The sequence below is a fragment of the Martes martes genome, assembly GCF_963455335.1.
Source record: "Martes martes genome assembly, chromosome: 3".
NCBI classification, from domain to species: domain Eukaryota; kingdom Metazoa; phylum Chordata; class Mammalia; order Carnivora; family Mustelidae; genus Martes; species Martes martes.
The window spans coordinates 130143902-130160543 of record NC_137890.1 but is presented as its reverse complement, the minus strand read 5'-3'; the positions used below and the strand labels follow the sequence as shown (position 1 = coordinate 130160543).

The window sequence follows — 16642 nt, the reverse complement described above, 5'->3', positions numbered from 1 at the left end:
GTATATTATGAAGATGTTAAAGATAAGCACATCGAATTCCTTAATCTTAATACATTGTGGGAAGGGAGAAGAACCTAAACTTCTGTCCCCTCTGGCATGTGCTAAGAAGAGTGGTATAAAAACTGGGGATCTGAATAAGGTCACTGTAGCCATAATAGCAAAGTGAAGGAGGAGGAACTAAAGAGATCACAGAATCAGAACCATTGCTGTTGCTGAGGGTGATCAGCTGTGAAGAGAGCATTGACAAATTATATACCCAGGTCTCGGTAAATATCATTTATGCTTCCTCCATTTATCTAAGCCATGCTATCATCACCACCCCCTCCTCCTTCTGTTGCCTACCAGACTGCCAAGAAACAATAATACATTGTGCAGAATTTAATTGTGTCTTTTTCATCTTGTTCTTTCTTATTTCCCCTACCTCAGGATTCTTTTAAGATTTTACAACTGTAGGTAGAATTTCAGAGTTGAATGGAAGCCCAACATGATTTGATCTTTTTTACTCTAATTTGTATCCACCATTGCTACTCTTACTTATTTGCTTGTTGGCCAGCCTGATGTTGGCTTTTTTTTTTTTTTTTAACAAAAAGCAAACAAAAAAAACCTTTACTTTTTAAGAGCAGTTTTAGTTCACAGTAATATTGAGGGGAAGGAACAGAGATTTCCCATATAACCCCTGCCCACACATGCATAGCCGCCTTCATTATCAGTATCTTCCACAAGAGCCATACCTTTGTTACAGTGGGTGAACTTATATTGACACATCATTATTACTCAACGTCCATAGTTTACATTAGGGTTCACACTTGGTGTTGTACATTCTTTGGGTTTAGACAAATGTATAATAACATGTATCCATCATCATGGTATCATACAGACTATTTTCACTGCCATAAAAGTCCTCTGTGCTCTGCCTATTCATCCTTCCCCCATCTCCTGATCTTTTTATTGTCTCCATAGTTTTGCCTTTTCCAGAATGTCATATAGTTGGAATCATACAATATGTAGCCTTTTCAGATTGGCTTATTTCACTTTGTAATTTGCATTTAAGGCTCTTCCAAGGCTTTTCATGATTTGATAATTCCATTTCCTTTTAATACTGAGTAATCCTCTATTGTCTGGATGTACCTTAGTTAATTTATCTGTTCACCTCCTGAAATACATCTTGATTGCTTCCAAGTTTTGGCAACAGGAGTTTGTGTGGACATAAATTTTCAATCCTTTTGGGTAAATATTGAGGAGTGGGACTGCTGGATCACATGCTAAGAGTATGTTTAGTTTTGTAAGAAATTTCTAAACTCTCTTCCAAAAATGGCTGTACTGGGGCACCTGGGTGGCTCAGATGGTTGAGTGTCCAACTCCTGGTCTCAGTTCAAGTCTTGATTTCAGGGTTTTGAGTTCAAGCTCCACACTGAGCATGGAGCCTACTTTAAAAAAAAGAAGAAGAAGAAGAAGAAGAAGAAGATGATGGCTATACCATTTTGTATTCCAACTGGCAATGAATGATCATTCCTGTTGCTCTAAGTCCTTGCCAGCCTTTGATATTGTCAGTTGTTCTTGATTTTGGCTATTCTCATAGGCGTGTAGTGCTATCTCATTGTTACTCTAATTTGCACTTCCCTTTTGACATGTGATGTGGAGCATCTTTGTGTATACTTGTCATCTGTATATCTTCTATTGGTGAAGTTTCTTTTAAGATCTTTGGTCCATTTTGGGGTGCCTGGCTGGCTTAGTCAGAAGAGTATGTGACACTTGATCTCAGGGTTGTGAGTTCAAGCCCTACCTTGGGCATAGAGATCACTAAAAAAAAATAATAATAATAATAATATAGTTTAAAGAAAAAAAAATCTTTAGTTCATTTTTCAACTGGGTTGCTTTCTTAATGAATTTTAAGAATTCTTAGTATATTTTGGGTAACAGCCCTTTATCAGATCTATAACTTAAAAATAATTTTCTCTGATGTTGCTTTTTGAACAATATTGTTTATTGCCCTGACTAGCTCTCTGATTCATAGCCCAGGTAACTTTCTCATATATCTTGGCCACAGATGTCACATAATCTCTTTCTGGCACCAGGTCGACATTATGCAATTCTTATAGTTCCCCCTCTAAAAGATTCTACCCCTCTTAACACCACATTGCCTGGTATTGATCTAAAAGCTGCATAGCCACAAAGGATTTGCTTTGTGGGTGTTGTGGCAGAATGCTAGGGCATACAAGTAGAAGACCACTAATACACGTGGACTCCTCATTTGACATATAATAAAAGTGAGTCACAGAGAGTAGAGTAAAGTCAATGGCACACCTGGGATGAAAATCTGGATTTCTCACTCTCAACTCTATCTAGAGTCCTTTTCATTGCTTCCATGCTGAAGAGGGAGAACCAAAGGAACATTTATAGTTTCAAGCACTCAGTTGTTATCCTGTGCAATGGGAGTTAACAGCATCTTATTTCCTGAAGCCCTCTTTGGCTTTCTCTGTTTTCACTGAAAACACAAGGAAACCCAAGTATTGTGCTTCACACAAAGAAATCATGCAACAGACTCATCATCAACAGATAAGGTGTATTGAGCAGAACTTCTAAAGGGGATTTTAAAATCTGCAGTGATCAGTTTATTCTCTCCTGCCTGGGCATTTTACTTAGGATTCTAATCTTAGATATGGAACGTCACTTTTCTCTGCATCTACTGGATCCACACTGAGATTTTACTCAAGACTTTGGCCTCATTATTGCTTGTATCAACTAACTGATATGAGTCCCCTGCTGGTTTACATACAAACCGTCCAACTTTGGCCATACAAATGGTTGGAGACTACCTGAAGGCCTGGAAGAGCAAAATAGCAAAGATTTTGTCCATGGTCTCAGGGACTTATGAAACCTTAGGAGAGCTTTCCTTTTCCATATTTTCTTCCTCCAGAGATTGCCTTCATAGTATTTTCATTGGTAGGAGGGGTAACTTGTGTTTATGCTTATAAGGGAAAAAAAATAAATATTTTTTGCTATTATTATATGTCTAATATAAAAGTGAGGAGCCCCTTGGGAGTTTAATGAATAGGGTCTCTGAAAGTCTCTGGAATTTTTTTTTTTTAAGATTTTATTTATTTATTTGACAGACAGAGATCACAAGTAGTAGGCAGAGAGGCAGGCAGAGACAGAGAGAGGGGGAAGTAGGCTCCCCGCCAAGCAGAGAGCCCGATGTGGGGCTCGATCCCAGGACCCTGGGATCATGACCTGAGCTGAAGGTAGAGGCTTAAACCCGCTGAGCCACCCAGGAGCCCCTCTGGAATTTTTATTAATAAACTTATTTATCTTTAGTTTTTATTTATTTAAGTAATCTCTATACCACACATGGGGATTGAGCTCATGACCCCAAGATCAAGAGTCACATGCTCTTCTGACTGAGCCAGCCAGACACTCCAGTCTCTGGAATTTTTAAAAACCTCTCTTCTCACTAAGCATCTGCATCTCCAGGTAGAATCCTATCCCTTTCCTGTCAAACTCCTATTAATCCTTCAAGATCTAGCTCATTTATTGCCTACTCTTCAGCTTTTTTTCTCATTCTCACAAGAAAACTTAGTCTTCTGTCCTCTCATGTCACTTCATTCAGGTTTATTGTAACACTTGCCAATCAAATTGCAATGAGTTGTTTATATGTCTGTCTTTTCCCTTCCCCCCAGCAGCTTCTCTGGGCTAGCCTGTCCTTGAGACGAAGAACTGTGTTCTGTTCATCTTTGGATGAACCACGGAGGGCCCTTACTGTTTTATTTCAAAGCATGAGTAACTTGAGCACCATTAACTGAAAGTGCCTTTACTTCCAAACTACCCTCTTGCCCAAACCCTGGATGGTCCCTAACATTTCCATCAACAGAATCATTCTGAGAATGTTTTATTCCTAAGAAGGCTTTCCATATCCTGCAAACATCTCACCTGAGTGAAGTAATACAGTTCTCTATCCATGAACAAATGAGATCTGCATTAGTTGTCAGAAGAGAATAGTAACCTGAAGATTTGGAACATGAGGTTTGATGGAGGAAGTCTATACTGCCTGGTCAAGTTCAGCAATGGGACAAGCAAGTAGGGGAACTAGCTGCTGGAGTAGGGAGGAGATACAGCCTTAAAGCCATGTGCGCCTCCAGAAGTAGAAATGAGAGTGTGAAAAGGAATGTGTGGAACTTGAATACATCCTTTGCCTAAATTACAGTTTGTCCAGGACCAGCACTGGTTGGACTCAAACCTGTTCTGCTGCATAAAGGATGTTGCTGTGATGCTAGAATAAATGTCACATGTCAGCGATGAGTGGGTTCTGGCAAATAGGTGTATGTGAATTTCATTTTTTTTTTTTTCCTGGATGGATCAGGTCTTCTTTGATAGATATCAACAGTCTAGGCTCTAGTACTTTTGTGAACACATATCATGTCATCTACAAGCAAACTGCACCAGAAAACATGGAGAAGGCAGGAAATATGAAGAGCTTTTTCTTCTTTTTAAAGATTTTATTTATTTATTTGACAGAGAGAGACACAGTGAGAGAGGGAACACAAGCAGGGGGAGTGGGAGAGGAGAAGCAGGCTTCCCGTGGAGCAGGGAGCCCAATGTGGGGCTCGATCCAGGACCCTGGGATCATGACCTGAGCCAAAGGCAGACACTTAACCAACTGAGCCACCCAGGTACCCCAATCTTTTTTTTTTTCTTTACATGGCTCTACTAGTAGGGAGATTCTTGTCATGAGGATGGACTGAACTGACAGCTTCTGCCAATGTGGCAATAAAATGCAGAAAACAGAGGGCCTCTGCTCCACTATTGACCAAGTTAGGAAAGGGAAGCCTGTTGCCTCCTTGAATTCTGATGATCCAGTATAGTTTTTTGGTGGGCTGATACCTGCTCATGAGTTTTAAAGCTTAAAGGAGGAAAGAAGGAGTTGCTATTTTTCCTCAGCTCTACAATTTTGAAATCTCTGGGTCACCAATCTTTAAAGCTGTAGTTCACATTCTAAATGAAAAAGAAAAGCCATCTCACAAAACAAACTGAGTGTTGCTGGGGGTGGGGGGGGATGTGGAGAGGGTGGTTGGGTGATAGACATTGGGGAGGGTGTGTGCCATGGTGAGTACTCTGCAATGATTCACAGACCTGTACCCCTGGGGCAAATAATACACTATATGTTAATAAAAATAATTCTTTAAAAAGCAGCAAAAACATTGGTTTGGCTTCCTTCTAAGCAGATAGTCCAGAGGTGTTAATTATGCAGAACTTCCTAAGATGCCAAATAACTGCCAATTAAAAGTCAATACAGGAATGAGAGAGGGGTTTCTTTGGGCTTTGAATTGTCCATGTGCATGTTAAAGGTTGTGCACTCAGAAAAGAGAGTGAATTTGTTATGTTGTTTATCTTTCTTCTATAAAAGAGCTGGGAGGACAGGGTGGTGTTTTATTTACTCGTGTTGCTTTCCCTCCACAAAACTACAGACCATTCGATATATTATCAATGCTCTTTGCTTGAGAGATTAAGTGGGCTGGGAACTCTCCCACCTCCTCGCTGCCCATTTATTGATATTCACCCTCAAAGCCATAGATGAATGCCAGGGGAGAAAGTTAAAAACTTGCAGAACAAAATCTAACAACACACTTTTTCTTTTGGCCTCCTCCAACTGTTTCATATTTTTTAATAGCTGTTTTAAGTTATCTCAGTGTATCAAATCTAAAACAAATCCTTATTACTGTTAGGATAGGTAGGTATATAAAAACAAGCTTTTTTGCATACAAAGCACTATGGTGTGTTTTATACAACTACTGAATTTGACTCCATGCATTTTTACGAGCTGCGGTGTTATGACCGGAATTGGAACTGCGAGCACAGCAGGCATCCCACCGGCCCTGGTCTGCCCCACACTGGCTTTGTAAATATCACCCACACAACCTGTTGATGAGACAACGTGGACTTCATTACTTACCACAGTAACGGAGACCACCACCTCTCAAAGTTTTGGCAGTGTCCTGGAGAAGGAAAAGCAGGGTCAGAACATTCTTCTTCTTCTTCTTTTTTTTTTTTTTTAAGATTTTATTTATTTATTTGACAGACAGAGATCACAAGTAGGCAGAGAGGCAGGCAGAGAGAGAGGAGGAAGCAGGGTCCCTGCTGAGCAGAGAGCCCGATGTGATGCGGGGCTCGATCCCAGGACCCTGAGATCATGACCTGAGCCAAAGGCAGAGGCTTAACCCACTGAGCCACCCAGGCGCCCCAGAACATTCTTTTTTAAGGTGGGTCTTTCAAAGTGAGGGGGCTTGATTAGGGTTGGGTAAGGATCACAAAACAAAAGTCTACAATTGATGGGAAGAGCAAGGAGAGGACTTTTGAGCCCAGGGATTCAAAGAATCCTAAGGGGTAAATCGCTGTTGATATTTTCCATTCAAGAGTTGATGGTCTAAGGTCTTGCAGGGAGTTCCTGTAATGAATACTGGAAAAAGAAATCCATGCCAATGGAGAGTCGTTTTCCTGTAGACAGTATGGTGTGGTTTGGGTTCTCAGTATCCAGACAGACTTTTGGATCAATGGTTTCAGTTCTCAGATCTAACCAGATAACTTGCTCTGCTAATAGATGAACTGAAACTGATTTTTTTATTTGCCGCTTCTTTCTTAGTAGCAATTTGGCATGAGACTTTACATTTCAGCATTGCTTTGCAGTAATTTATTGGCTTATGAGCCTATTCCTTGTTTTAGGGAAAATTTAAACAAGAAAATTTTCCAAGTGCCTACTAGCAGTTACCACGGGAACCCTGCAACAAATTCTGTAAACCCAGAGAGGGCAGCAGAGGGAAGCCGAATTCTGTGCGTGATTATTTAAACAGCAGCCATCATTTTGGACAATTTTTAAGAAGCAACTGAAGATGAAATCATGGGTCCTGGGTACCTTCCAAGAGATGAAATCCTCTGAAGCAGGCAGGAAATTGCCATCGTTTAAAAGTTCCAGCTCCGTCTTCAGACCACTTGTCTCTTTCTCTTTAAGTTGGAAACAGAGAGATTGTGTGGGATCATTTTAAGCTCCATTTCAGATTCTTTCTTAACCCAGTTCCCACATAGGATATAAATTCCTTTAGATGGCTCTGACTTCCATTTTCTCTTCCCAACACACGTCAGTAGTCACAGTTTCGGGGGCTTTGGGGGCATTGAGGCATCGTTAGCCAAAGAGGCTATCGAGAGCTGAAGCTGGGAGGATGCTTTGAAACAAATGTGAACACTGTATTTACATTTAAATTAAAATGGGAATTTCTTATAGCTTATGTTTCTGCAAGGTGTGTGCAGTGCATCTGCTGAGGTCTATTGTTTATTCATGCTGTAAATCCTTTGAAATGTGTTAAAATGCTTCCCACTCATTATAAAGCTCCTGCCACCCCTGGATTATGACTTTGATGTCACCAATCCTGCTTCAAAGGCTTCTTTCTGGGCTATTAATCACAGTTTAGCCTCTGAAGATATCGCCAGAGAAAACATTTGGACATCTTTGTGCTAGACTTGCTAAAAACTTTGAGATCTCAAGTGTCTTGCATAGGCACAAATTGCAGCATTTCCTTTCATTGACAACTTTTTATTTTGCTACAGAATCAAATGACATTGTCAGTAAAGAAGCAAACAAATCTTCAAGCACTGAGTTTGGGAGGCTAGCGATAGAGAGGAGATTAAGAGTATGTGGGTGGTGAGGGAAGAGCGTCTGAACAGGCCACTAAGATCCATTAAATGTTAAAAAAAAAAACAAAAAACATTGGGAATCAGAGTGGCCAAGACATGGAGGTTCAAAGTAGAAGTTGCCTTATCATTTTTTTCTTATCTAGCATTAAATTTTAGACTGACTAGTTCTCATAGTAGCAAATTAGTAAGATTCCTTGGTATTCTCTTGCCTTCTACTCTCTGTTTTGAGACCTGTGTGGATGGACTATTCACAGCAAGTAATGATAATAATAATATTAATAATAATCAGTGCCGGCTAACATGAAATGAGCACTTACCTTGAACAAGCTCTGCATTGACAGTGCTTGTCATGAATTACCCTCATGGAATGCCCATAACAACTGTCAGAATGAGGTAGTACTGTCTTCATGTTATAGATAAGGAAACCAGGGCGCTGAGATATTAGCTAACGTATTCACACCCCAGGCAAATGCAAAAACCCATCAATCCCCAAAACTCAGTGGCTGATGCCCATGCTCTCTGTGTCCTCTGGTTCACTGCATGGCAGGCTTTCTCCCCGTGTGCCAGGGGGCCCATTCTTCCAGATCTGCTTACTGATCAGTGTCTGTGTCTTAAACTTTTACAGTGGGGTTCTCAATTGCCCAATTTCCTTTTTGGGAAAACTCCCAGCATCTTTTTTCTTGCTTAACCATCTCTTTCAAAGACTTAACAGTGCCCTAGTTTGAAAATTTTTTTTCATTGTGATAAAAACACATTAACATGAGACCTACCCTCCTAACACATTTTTAAGTATATAGTACAGTATCGTTCATTATGTGCACATTGTTGGAGAGCCGATCTCTAGAACTTTTTCAACTTGCATTACTGAAACTCTACCCACTGAACAAAAAATTCCCCATTTCCCTGCCCTCGCAGCCCCTGGCAACCAACATTCTATTCTCTGTTTTTATGAGCTTATCTCTTTTAGATACATCATATAAGAGGAATCATGCAGTATTTGTCTGTGACTGACTTATTTCACTTAGCATAATGTCCCAGGTTCATCTGTGTTGTCTCAGATGGCAAGACATCCTTCTTTCATAAGGCTGAATAATATTCCATTGTACACATCTACCACATTTTTTTGTATCCACTCATCCTTTGGTGAATATTTAATTTGTTTTCACAGCTTGGCTGTGGTAAACAATGCTGCAGTGAAAATGGGAGGCACATACCTCTTCATGATTCTTTTTCCAGTTGTTTTGGATAAATACCCAGAAGTGAGCTTATTGGATTACATGGTATTCTATTTTTAATTTTTTAGGAACCCCCACACTATTTTCCATATTGGTTGCACCACTTTATATTCCTACTAGCAATGGGTGCACCAAGGTTCTAGTTTCTCCATATCTTTGCCAATATTTGTTATTTTTCTGTTGTTACTGTTATTGTTTTATACAATAACATCCTAATAATATAAAGTGATATTTCATTGTGGTTTTGATATGCATTTCCCTGATTCTTGGTGATGCTGGGCATCTTTTATATAGCTGTTGGCCATTTTTATGTCCTCTTTGGAGAAATGCCTATTCAAGTCCTTTGCCCATTTTTACTTTGTTATCCCTTTTATATTTTTCTTAAAGATTCATTTATTTATTTTGTAGAGAGAGCGTGCATGCACACACACACAGGGGGAGGGGCAGTGGCAGAAAGAGAATCCCAGGCAGACTCCCCACTGAATGTGGAGCCCAATGTGGGACTCAATCCTACAGCCCAGAGATCATGATCTGAGCTGAAATCAAGAGTTAGATGCTTAAACAACTGAGCCACCCAGGTACCCCTCCTGTGCCCATTTTTAAATCAGGTTATGTTATTTTATTTTTTGCTGTTGAGTTGTAGGAGTTCCTTATAGATCTGGGAAATTAACCCCTTATATGGTCTGGAAATATTTGGTCTGTAGGTTGCCTTTTCCCTCTGTTGATTGTTTCCTTTCCTGTGCAGAAACTTTTGATTTGATGTAAACCTGCCTGTCTATTTTTGCTTTTATTGCCTGTGCTTTTGATATCCTATCCAAGAAATCATTGCTAAGGTCAGTGTTTTTTTGTTTTTGTTTTGTTTTTTTCCCCAGGAGTTTTATAGCTTCAGGTCTTACATTTAGGTCTTTAATCCAGGAGGAACTGAATTTTGTGTCAGATAGGTGTCCAGTTTCTTTTTTTTTTGCACTTGGATATGGAGTTTTCCAAACACAATATGTTGAAGAGACCACCCTTTCCCCATTGTATAATCTTGATATCCACCTTAAAGACGATTCACCATATATACATAGATTTATTTCTGGACTCTCTATTCTGTTCCATTGTCCTGTATGTTTTTCTTTATGCCAGTACCATTCTGTTTTGATTACTGTTACTTTATATAATATATTTGAATTATACTTTATATAATATATTTATATAATATATTTGAAATCAGGAAACAAGAACCTTTCAGCTTTTCTTTTTTTTTTTTTTAAAGACTTTAATTATTTATTTGACAGAAAGAGATCACAAATAGGTAGAGAGGCAGGCAGAGAGAGAGGAGGAAGCAGGCTCCCTGCTGAGCAGAGAGCCCGATGTGGGGCTCGATCCCAGGACCCTGGGATCATGACCTGAGCTGAAGGCAGAGGCTTTAACCCACTGAGCCACCCAGGTGCCCCACCTTTCAGCTTTTCTTTTCCTTCTCAAGATCATTTGGAGTTTTGGATCTTTTGTGGTTCTAGAAGATGAATTTTAGGGTTTTATTAATGTTTCTGTGAAAATGCCATTAAGATTTTGATGGGGATTACATTAAATCTATAGATCTTTTTGGGTATCATGGACATTTTAACAATATTATATCTTTTAATCCATGAACACATAAAATATGCCACCAAAAAATGTGCCACTTTGGCATAAAGATTATTTGAGCTGAAGGTAATTGAGAAGATGTAGATATAAGAAAAGCTCCCTGCCTTCCCTGTTTACATAAAAGCAAGACATAAATTTGTAGAGATATCCCCCCACCCCTCTCTACCGGGAAAGGCAGAAGTTAATCACCAGAGACAATTCTAGACCTTTATCAGCCCAGAGACAGCACCAGAGGAATCTGTATAACAAAACTTTACTAACTTGCCCTTACCTTCCATTAGCTTCCTCATATATTTACTTTCCCATAATTTATTGCCCCTAAAAACTCGAAGATCTCTGGTCACTTGCCTAGAAATTTATTGTTATTTTGTTAAGATACTGTGTGAGCCCAATTCTTACTACCCCTTGAGTTACTTATCACCAAATACTCCTGTGTGTATGTGTATCTATTAAGAAATCTCTGTTTATTTTTCTCTTGTTAATCTGTCTTCTGTCAGTCTAATTTGCCCTAGGAAATTAACATAAGATGAATAGAGGAAAAAGATTCTTTTCCTCCCCAAGAATAAGGTGTCTTTCCATTTATTTGTGTGTCTTCTTTAATTTCTTCCATGAATGTTTTCAGAGTACAAGTCTTTTGCCTTCTTGGTTAAGTTTATTTCTAAATATTTTATTCTTTTTGATGCCATTGTAAATAGGATTTTCTTTTCAAATTTTCACTGTTAGTGCATAGAAATACAACTGGTTTTTTGATGCTGATTTTATATCTTACAATATAAGATTGCTGAATTGATTTATTAGTTCTAACAGGATTTTTGGTAGGATCTTTAGGTTTTCTGTATATACGATCATGCCACCTATGAACAGAGATCATTTTACTTCTTTCTTTACAATTTGGATGTCTTTTATTTCTTTTTCTTGCCTGATTGCTTGAACTTGAGTGCTAGTTGAATAGAAGTGGTGAAAATGAGCATTCTTGTCCTGTTCCTGATCTTAGAGGAAAATGCTTTTGATCTTTCACTGTTGAATATGTTAGCTGTCGGCTTTTCACATATGTCCTTTTTATGTTGTGGCAATTTCCTTCTATTGCTAGTTTACTGAGTGAATTGGGGAGTTTTTTATTATTTATTTTTTGCTTATGAGACTAATATAAATACAATTCCTATTATAAATTATAATTTATAAATTATTATAATTTGTTTATAATTTATATCATTAAAGTTTCAAAATTCAGATTTTTCCAAATTTTTCATATTCAGAGCAGATCATTTGGAAAATTAATAAAACTACAAGGACATAAAGGGAAAAAATTACTCATAATTCTGTTCCTTAATTTTTCCTTTACTTTAGCCTTTTTGTCTTTCTTGCTCAGGTAACTTGGCCCAGACAAGAGCCAGGATAACAGCAGCCTCAAGATCTTTGCCTCCACATTTCAGTGCTGGGAGAACCAAGGTGAGTAGCAGGTTTGGACTCAAAATAATGTGGACCCTGGGGTGTTCCTGCCTTGGGGGTAATCCTAGAGTAGGCGACTTTAGTTTCTCTGGCCCACGGGAAGTCTGGTTAAGAGATGGAAAGCATTTAGGAAATCAGAGGTTAGGAAATTTGAAACAGCAGCATGGAATCTTTAAAATCCTGTGTTGCAGAAGAAAATGTCTCCTCTACCATTTTAACTTTAGTTCTTTGGGAACTGAATTAAACTCAACCTGAAAGAGTAACAGAAGAGAAAACAAATTTTAATTATATATACACACAGGAACTCAAAACATTTACTTAAAGGGGTAGTTAGAATTTGAGGCTTATCCCTCTTAATAATTAATTATTATTAATTAATAATATCTTAATTATCCCTTAATTATCTCTTAATTATCCCTCTTAATAGGGGATGAATGGGGAATGGGCACTTGTGGGAGAACAAATGACTTTTGGGAAAAACAAATGGTCCCTTAGGAGAATAGATGGGAGATATGATAGTTTTGTGACAGTGTCTATTTAGGCAATTTCTTGGAAATCCCAGTGCTCGTTTCTCATCTCTGGTGATAGGAGTCAGTCTTCCATGGCAGGTTGTGAAACTACCAGGGAGGAGATTTATGGCAGTTGGATGATTTTGAGAGACCCTGTTTTTAGCCAGATAAGGGGAGTTCAGAAAAAGCCTCTTCTTGCAACTGTTGATTCTCAAATGTTCAACTCAAAATAATACCTATGCCACCATGGCATATTCTGCACCCCTTCATGTGATTCTCAGGAAGACCACGTAAGATACAGAACAATGACACTTGAAAGTAAAGTCTATCTAGGAAGAGATGAAGTGCTCTTCCTTGAGGCTGTCACCAACCTACAGAGGAGGATAACAGGGACCAAAGAGAGTCAGCAGGGAGGAAAGAAACCAAACCATTTCCTTTCGTTCTGCTTTGCTCTCTGAAAAATAAGGAGTGTACTTGTCTGTGCAAAGGGAATGTTAGAAGGGTTAATAAATATCCCACTGTAAAATTTTTTAAAAAAGATTTTATTTATTTATTTGACAGAGATCACAAGTAGGCAGAGAGGCAGGCAGAGAGAGAGGGGGGAGCAGGATCCCTGCAGGGAGCCTGATGCAGGTCTCGATCCCAAGACCCTGAGATCATGACCTGAGCCAAAGGCGGAGGCTTCAGCCACTGAGCCACTGAGCCACCCAGGTGCCCCCCACTGTAAAATATTTTTAACTATTACATTTTTCCAGCCAATGTTTCACAAGGATTTCAAGGATTGGCTGGTTAATGTTCATTGTATATACTAACACCAACACCCAATTATCTAAAAGGTAATGGAGTAATAAAATAAGTAGATCACATTTCTGAATTTTCATATATTTCATATATAAATATATATATATTTATATATAAATATATATTTCATATATATAAAAATATATATTTCATATATATAAAATATATATTTCATATATTTTTATTTAATAAAAATAACAACTTCAGCCACACAGAATACTGTTGAATAGTCTCAAAATTGATACAGACATAGATACTGATATTTAACTTTTTTTGAGAATGAAAAACTTACCTATACATAATAGGGACTCAGATCATTTTTGTTAACAATAATTTTTATATCCACGTTGCTATTATAAACACATGTATTACTTTTTCAGTCTTGTGAGTTTGTAGCAAGATATTAGGACTATATAACATGGGTTATATGGACCCCTAGGAGAGATTTACATCAGAGTTTCATTGGTTCTAAGAGCCTCTTGATATTATTACATGTAAAATTTGTAAATACAGTTGATTCTTATTCTTCATGAAATTATGTTCTATAAGTTGCTGTGAACACTGAATCAGCCAATACTGAAGCATTGCTCCTAGGGGATTTATGTGGTTAGGTTCCCAAAAGCCTCTGCTCACAACATTGTTGTCAACCAATTAGTACATAATCTTGTTTCATGTGTGTTTCTATTTAGAAGCACATTATTTAATATATATTTCTTGCAGATAATTATATGTAGTATTTTTTATATAAAATAATATTTTATTTTTTAAAAGATTTGTTTCTTTATTTTAGAGAGCACAAGAGAGAACTAGAGCAAGAGCAAATGCAAGTGGGGTGGGGACTGAAGGATAGGGAGAAAATCTCAAGCAGATTCCCCACTGAGCATGGAGCCTGATGCAGGGTCCTGAAATCATGACTTAAGCTGAAACCAAGAGTTGGATGCTTAACCTACTAAGCCACCCAGGAGCCCTGAAAATAATATTTTAATTACACTATTTGTGTCATTGAATAAAGGGCAACAGCACTATAACTCATGCCTGAATGAAGCTTATCTAATGCACATATGTTCTCCAAGAGGTATTTAATAGCCTTCCTGCACTTAAAAACACAAGACAGCACTCCAGCACCATGCTTGGGGGCTATTATATACAGTGAAATCATTGGCCAAAAGCACAAAAATGCAGAACATTTGGCACTTCAATAACCCAGAAAAGGATACTTGCTTATAGCATGAAGCTAAAACAGGAATGCAGAGCATCACGTTGTTCAACCTGAGCTGGAAACACATGCATCAGGTGATTAAAGTTTTCTCCACTCTGTATGTCTATGAATGATCATGAAAGCATTGCAGGTACTGATTTGGGGGTTAAAAATAAATTTTAGAGGGGGGAGGAGTCAAGATGGTGGAGAAGAAGCAGGCTGAGACGACATCAGGTAGCAGGAGATCAGCTAGATAGCTTATCTAACCATTGCGAACACCTACAAATCCAACGGGAAATCGAAGAGAAGAAGAGCAACAATTCTAGAAACGGAAAATCGATCACTTTCTGAAAGGTAGGACCTGCGGAGAAGTGAATCCAAAGCGACGGAAAGATAGACTGCGGGGGGAGGGGCTGGCTCCCGGCAAGCAGCGGAGCAACAGAGCACAAAATCAGGACTTTTAAAAGTCTGCTCCACGGAGGGACATCGCTCCGGAGGCTAAACCGGAGGGAAGCCAACTCGGGGTCAGCATAACCCCAGGTCCCACGGGGTCACAGAAGGACTGTGGGTGTCTGAGTGTCGCAGAGTTTGCAGGTATTAGAGCGGGGAAGCCGGCTACAGAGACGGAGCTGAGGAGTGAGCTCTCAGCTCAGGGTTACCTTGAACCGGTCGCAGGCTGGGTGAGATTGGAGCGCGGCCGGAGGCCACGGAGATGGAAGCAACCAGGCGCTTTTCTCCAAGTATGAGCAATTGAGCACTTTCCTCCAAGCGCGACCAGAGGCCAGGGAGACGGGGGCGGTAGGGCACCTTTCTCTGAGGGCGCACTGAGGAGCGGGACCCCGAGCTCTCGGCTCCTCCGGGCCGAGAGATTGGGAGGCCGCCATCTTCATTCCCGTCCTCTGGAACTCTACGGAAAGCGCTCAGGGAACAAAAGCTCCCGAAAGCAAACCCAAGCGGATTACTTAGCCCGGCCCCTGGCAAGGGCAGTGCAATTCCGCCTGCGGCAAAGACACTTGAGAATCACTACAACAGGCCCCTCCCCCAGAAGATCAACAGGAAACCCAGCCAAGACCAACTTCGCTCACCAAGAACAGCGGAATTCTAGAGGAGGAGAAAACAAATCTTATCTGGACAAAATGACAAGGCGGAAAAACTCACCACAAAAAAAAGAACAAGAGGCAGTACCGAAGGCTGGAGACCTAATCAATACAGACACTGGTAATATGACAGATCTAGAGTTAAGAATGACAATTCTCAAGGTTCTAGCCGGGCTCGAAAAAGGCATAGAAGATATTAGAGAAACCCTCACTGGAGAGATAAAAGTCCTTTCTGGAGAAATAAAAGAACTAAAATCTAAATAAAAGAACTAAAATCTAACTAAAAAAGCTATTAATGAGGTGCAATAAAAAATGGAAGCTCTTACTGCTAGGATAAATGAGGCAGAAGAAAGAATTAGTGACACAGAAGACCAAATGACAGAGAATAAAGAAGCTGAGCAAAAGAGAGACAAACAAATACTGAACCACGAGGAGAGAATTCGAGAGATAAGCGACACCATAAGACAACACAACATTAGAATAATTGGGATTCCAGAAGAAGAAGAAAGAGAGAGGGGAGCAGAAGGTATATTGGAGAGAATTATTGGAGAGAATTACCCTAATATGGCAAAGGGAACAAACATCAAAATCCAGGAGTTGCTAAGAATGCCCCTCAAAATCAATAAAAATAGGTCCACACCTCATCACCTGATAGTAAAATTTATAAGTCTTAGCGACAAAGAGAAAATCCTGAAAGCAGCCCGGGAAAAGAAGTCTGTAACATACAAGGGCAAAAACATTAGATTGGCAGTGGACCTATCCACAGAGACCTGGCAGGCCAGAAAGAACTGGCATGATATACTCAGAGCACTAAACGAGAAAAACATGCAGCCAAGAATACTATATCCGGCTAGGCTATCATTAAAAATAGAAGGAGAGATAAAGAGCTTCCAGGACAAACAAAAGCTGAAAGAATTTGCAAACACCAAACCAGCTCTACAGGAAATATTGAAAGGGGCCCTCGAAGCAAAGAGAGACCCTAAAAGTAGTAGATCAGAAAGAAACAGAGACGATATACAGTAACAGTCACCTTACAGGCAATAC

The 16642-nt window shown here is 39.4% G+C and overlaps 1 protein-coding gene across 1 annotated transcript in view; it reads left to right on the top strand.

The window, feature by feature from the left end:
• The window catches only part of MYO3B (myosin IIIB), a gene marked incomplete at both ends in the record, with an annotated part of 377682 nt that overhangs the window by 197390 nt on the left and 163650 nt on the right, over positions 1-16642 (top strand). The window contains one exon of the mRNA XM_080799209.1: positions 11914-11993. Within this exon, the coding sequence (XP_080655335.1) occupies positions 11914-11993 (80 nt within the window). The remainder of the gene's footprint in view (positions 1-11913; positions 11994-16642) is intronic.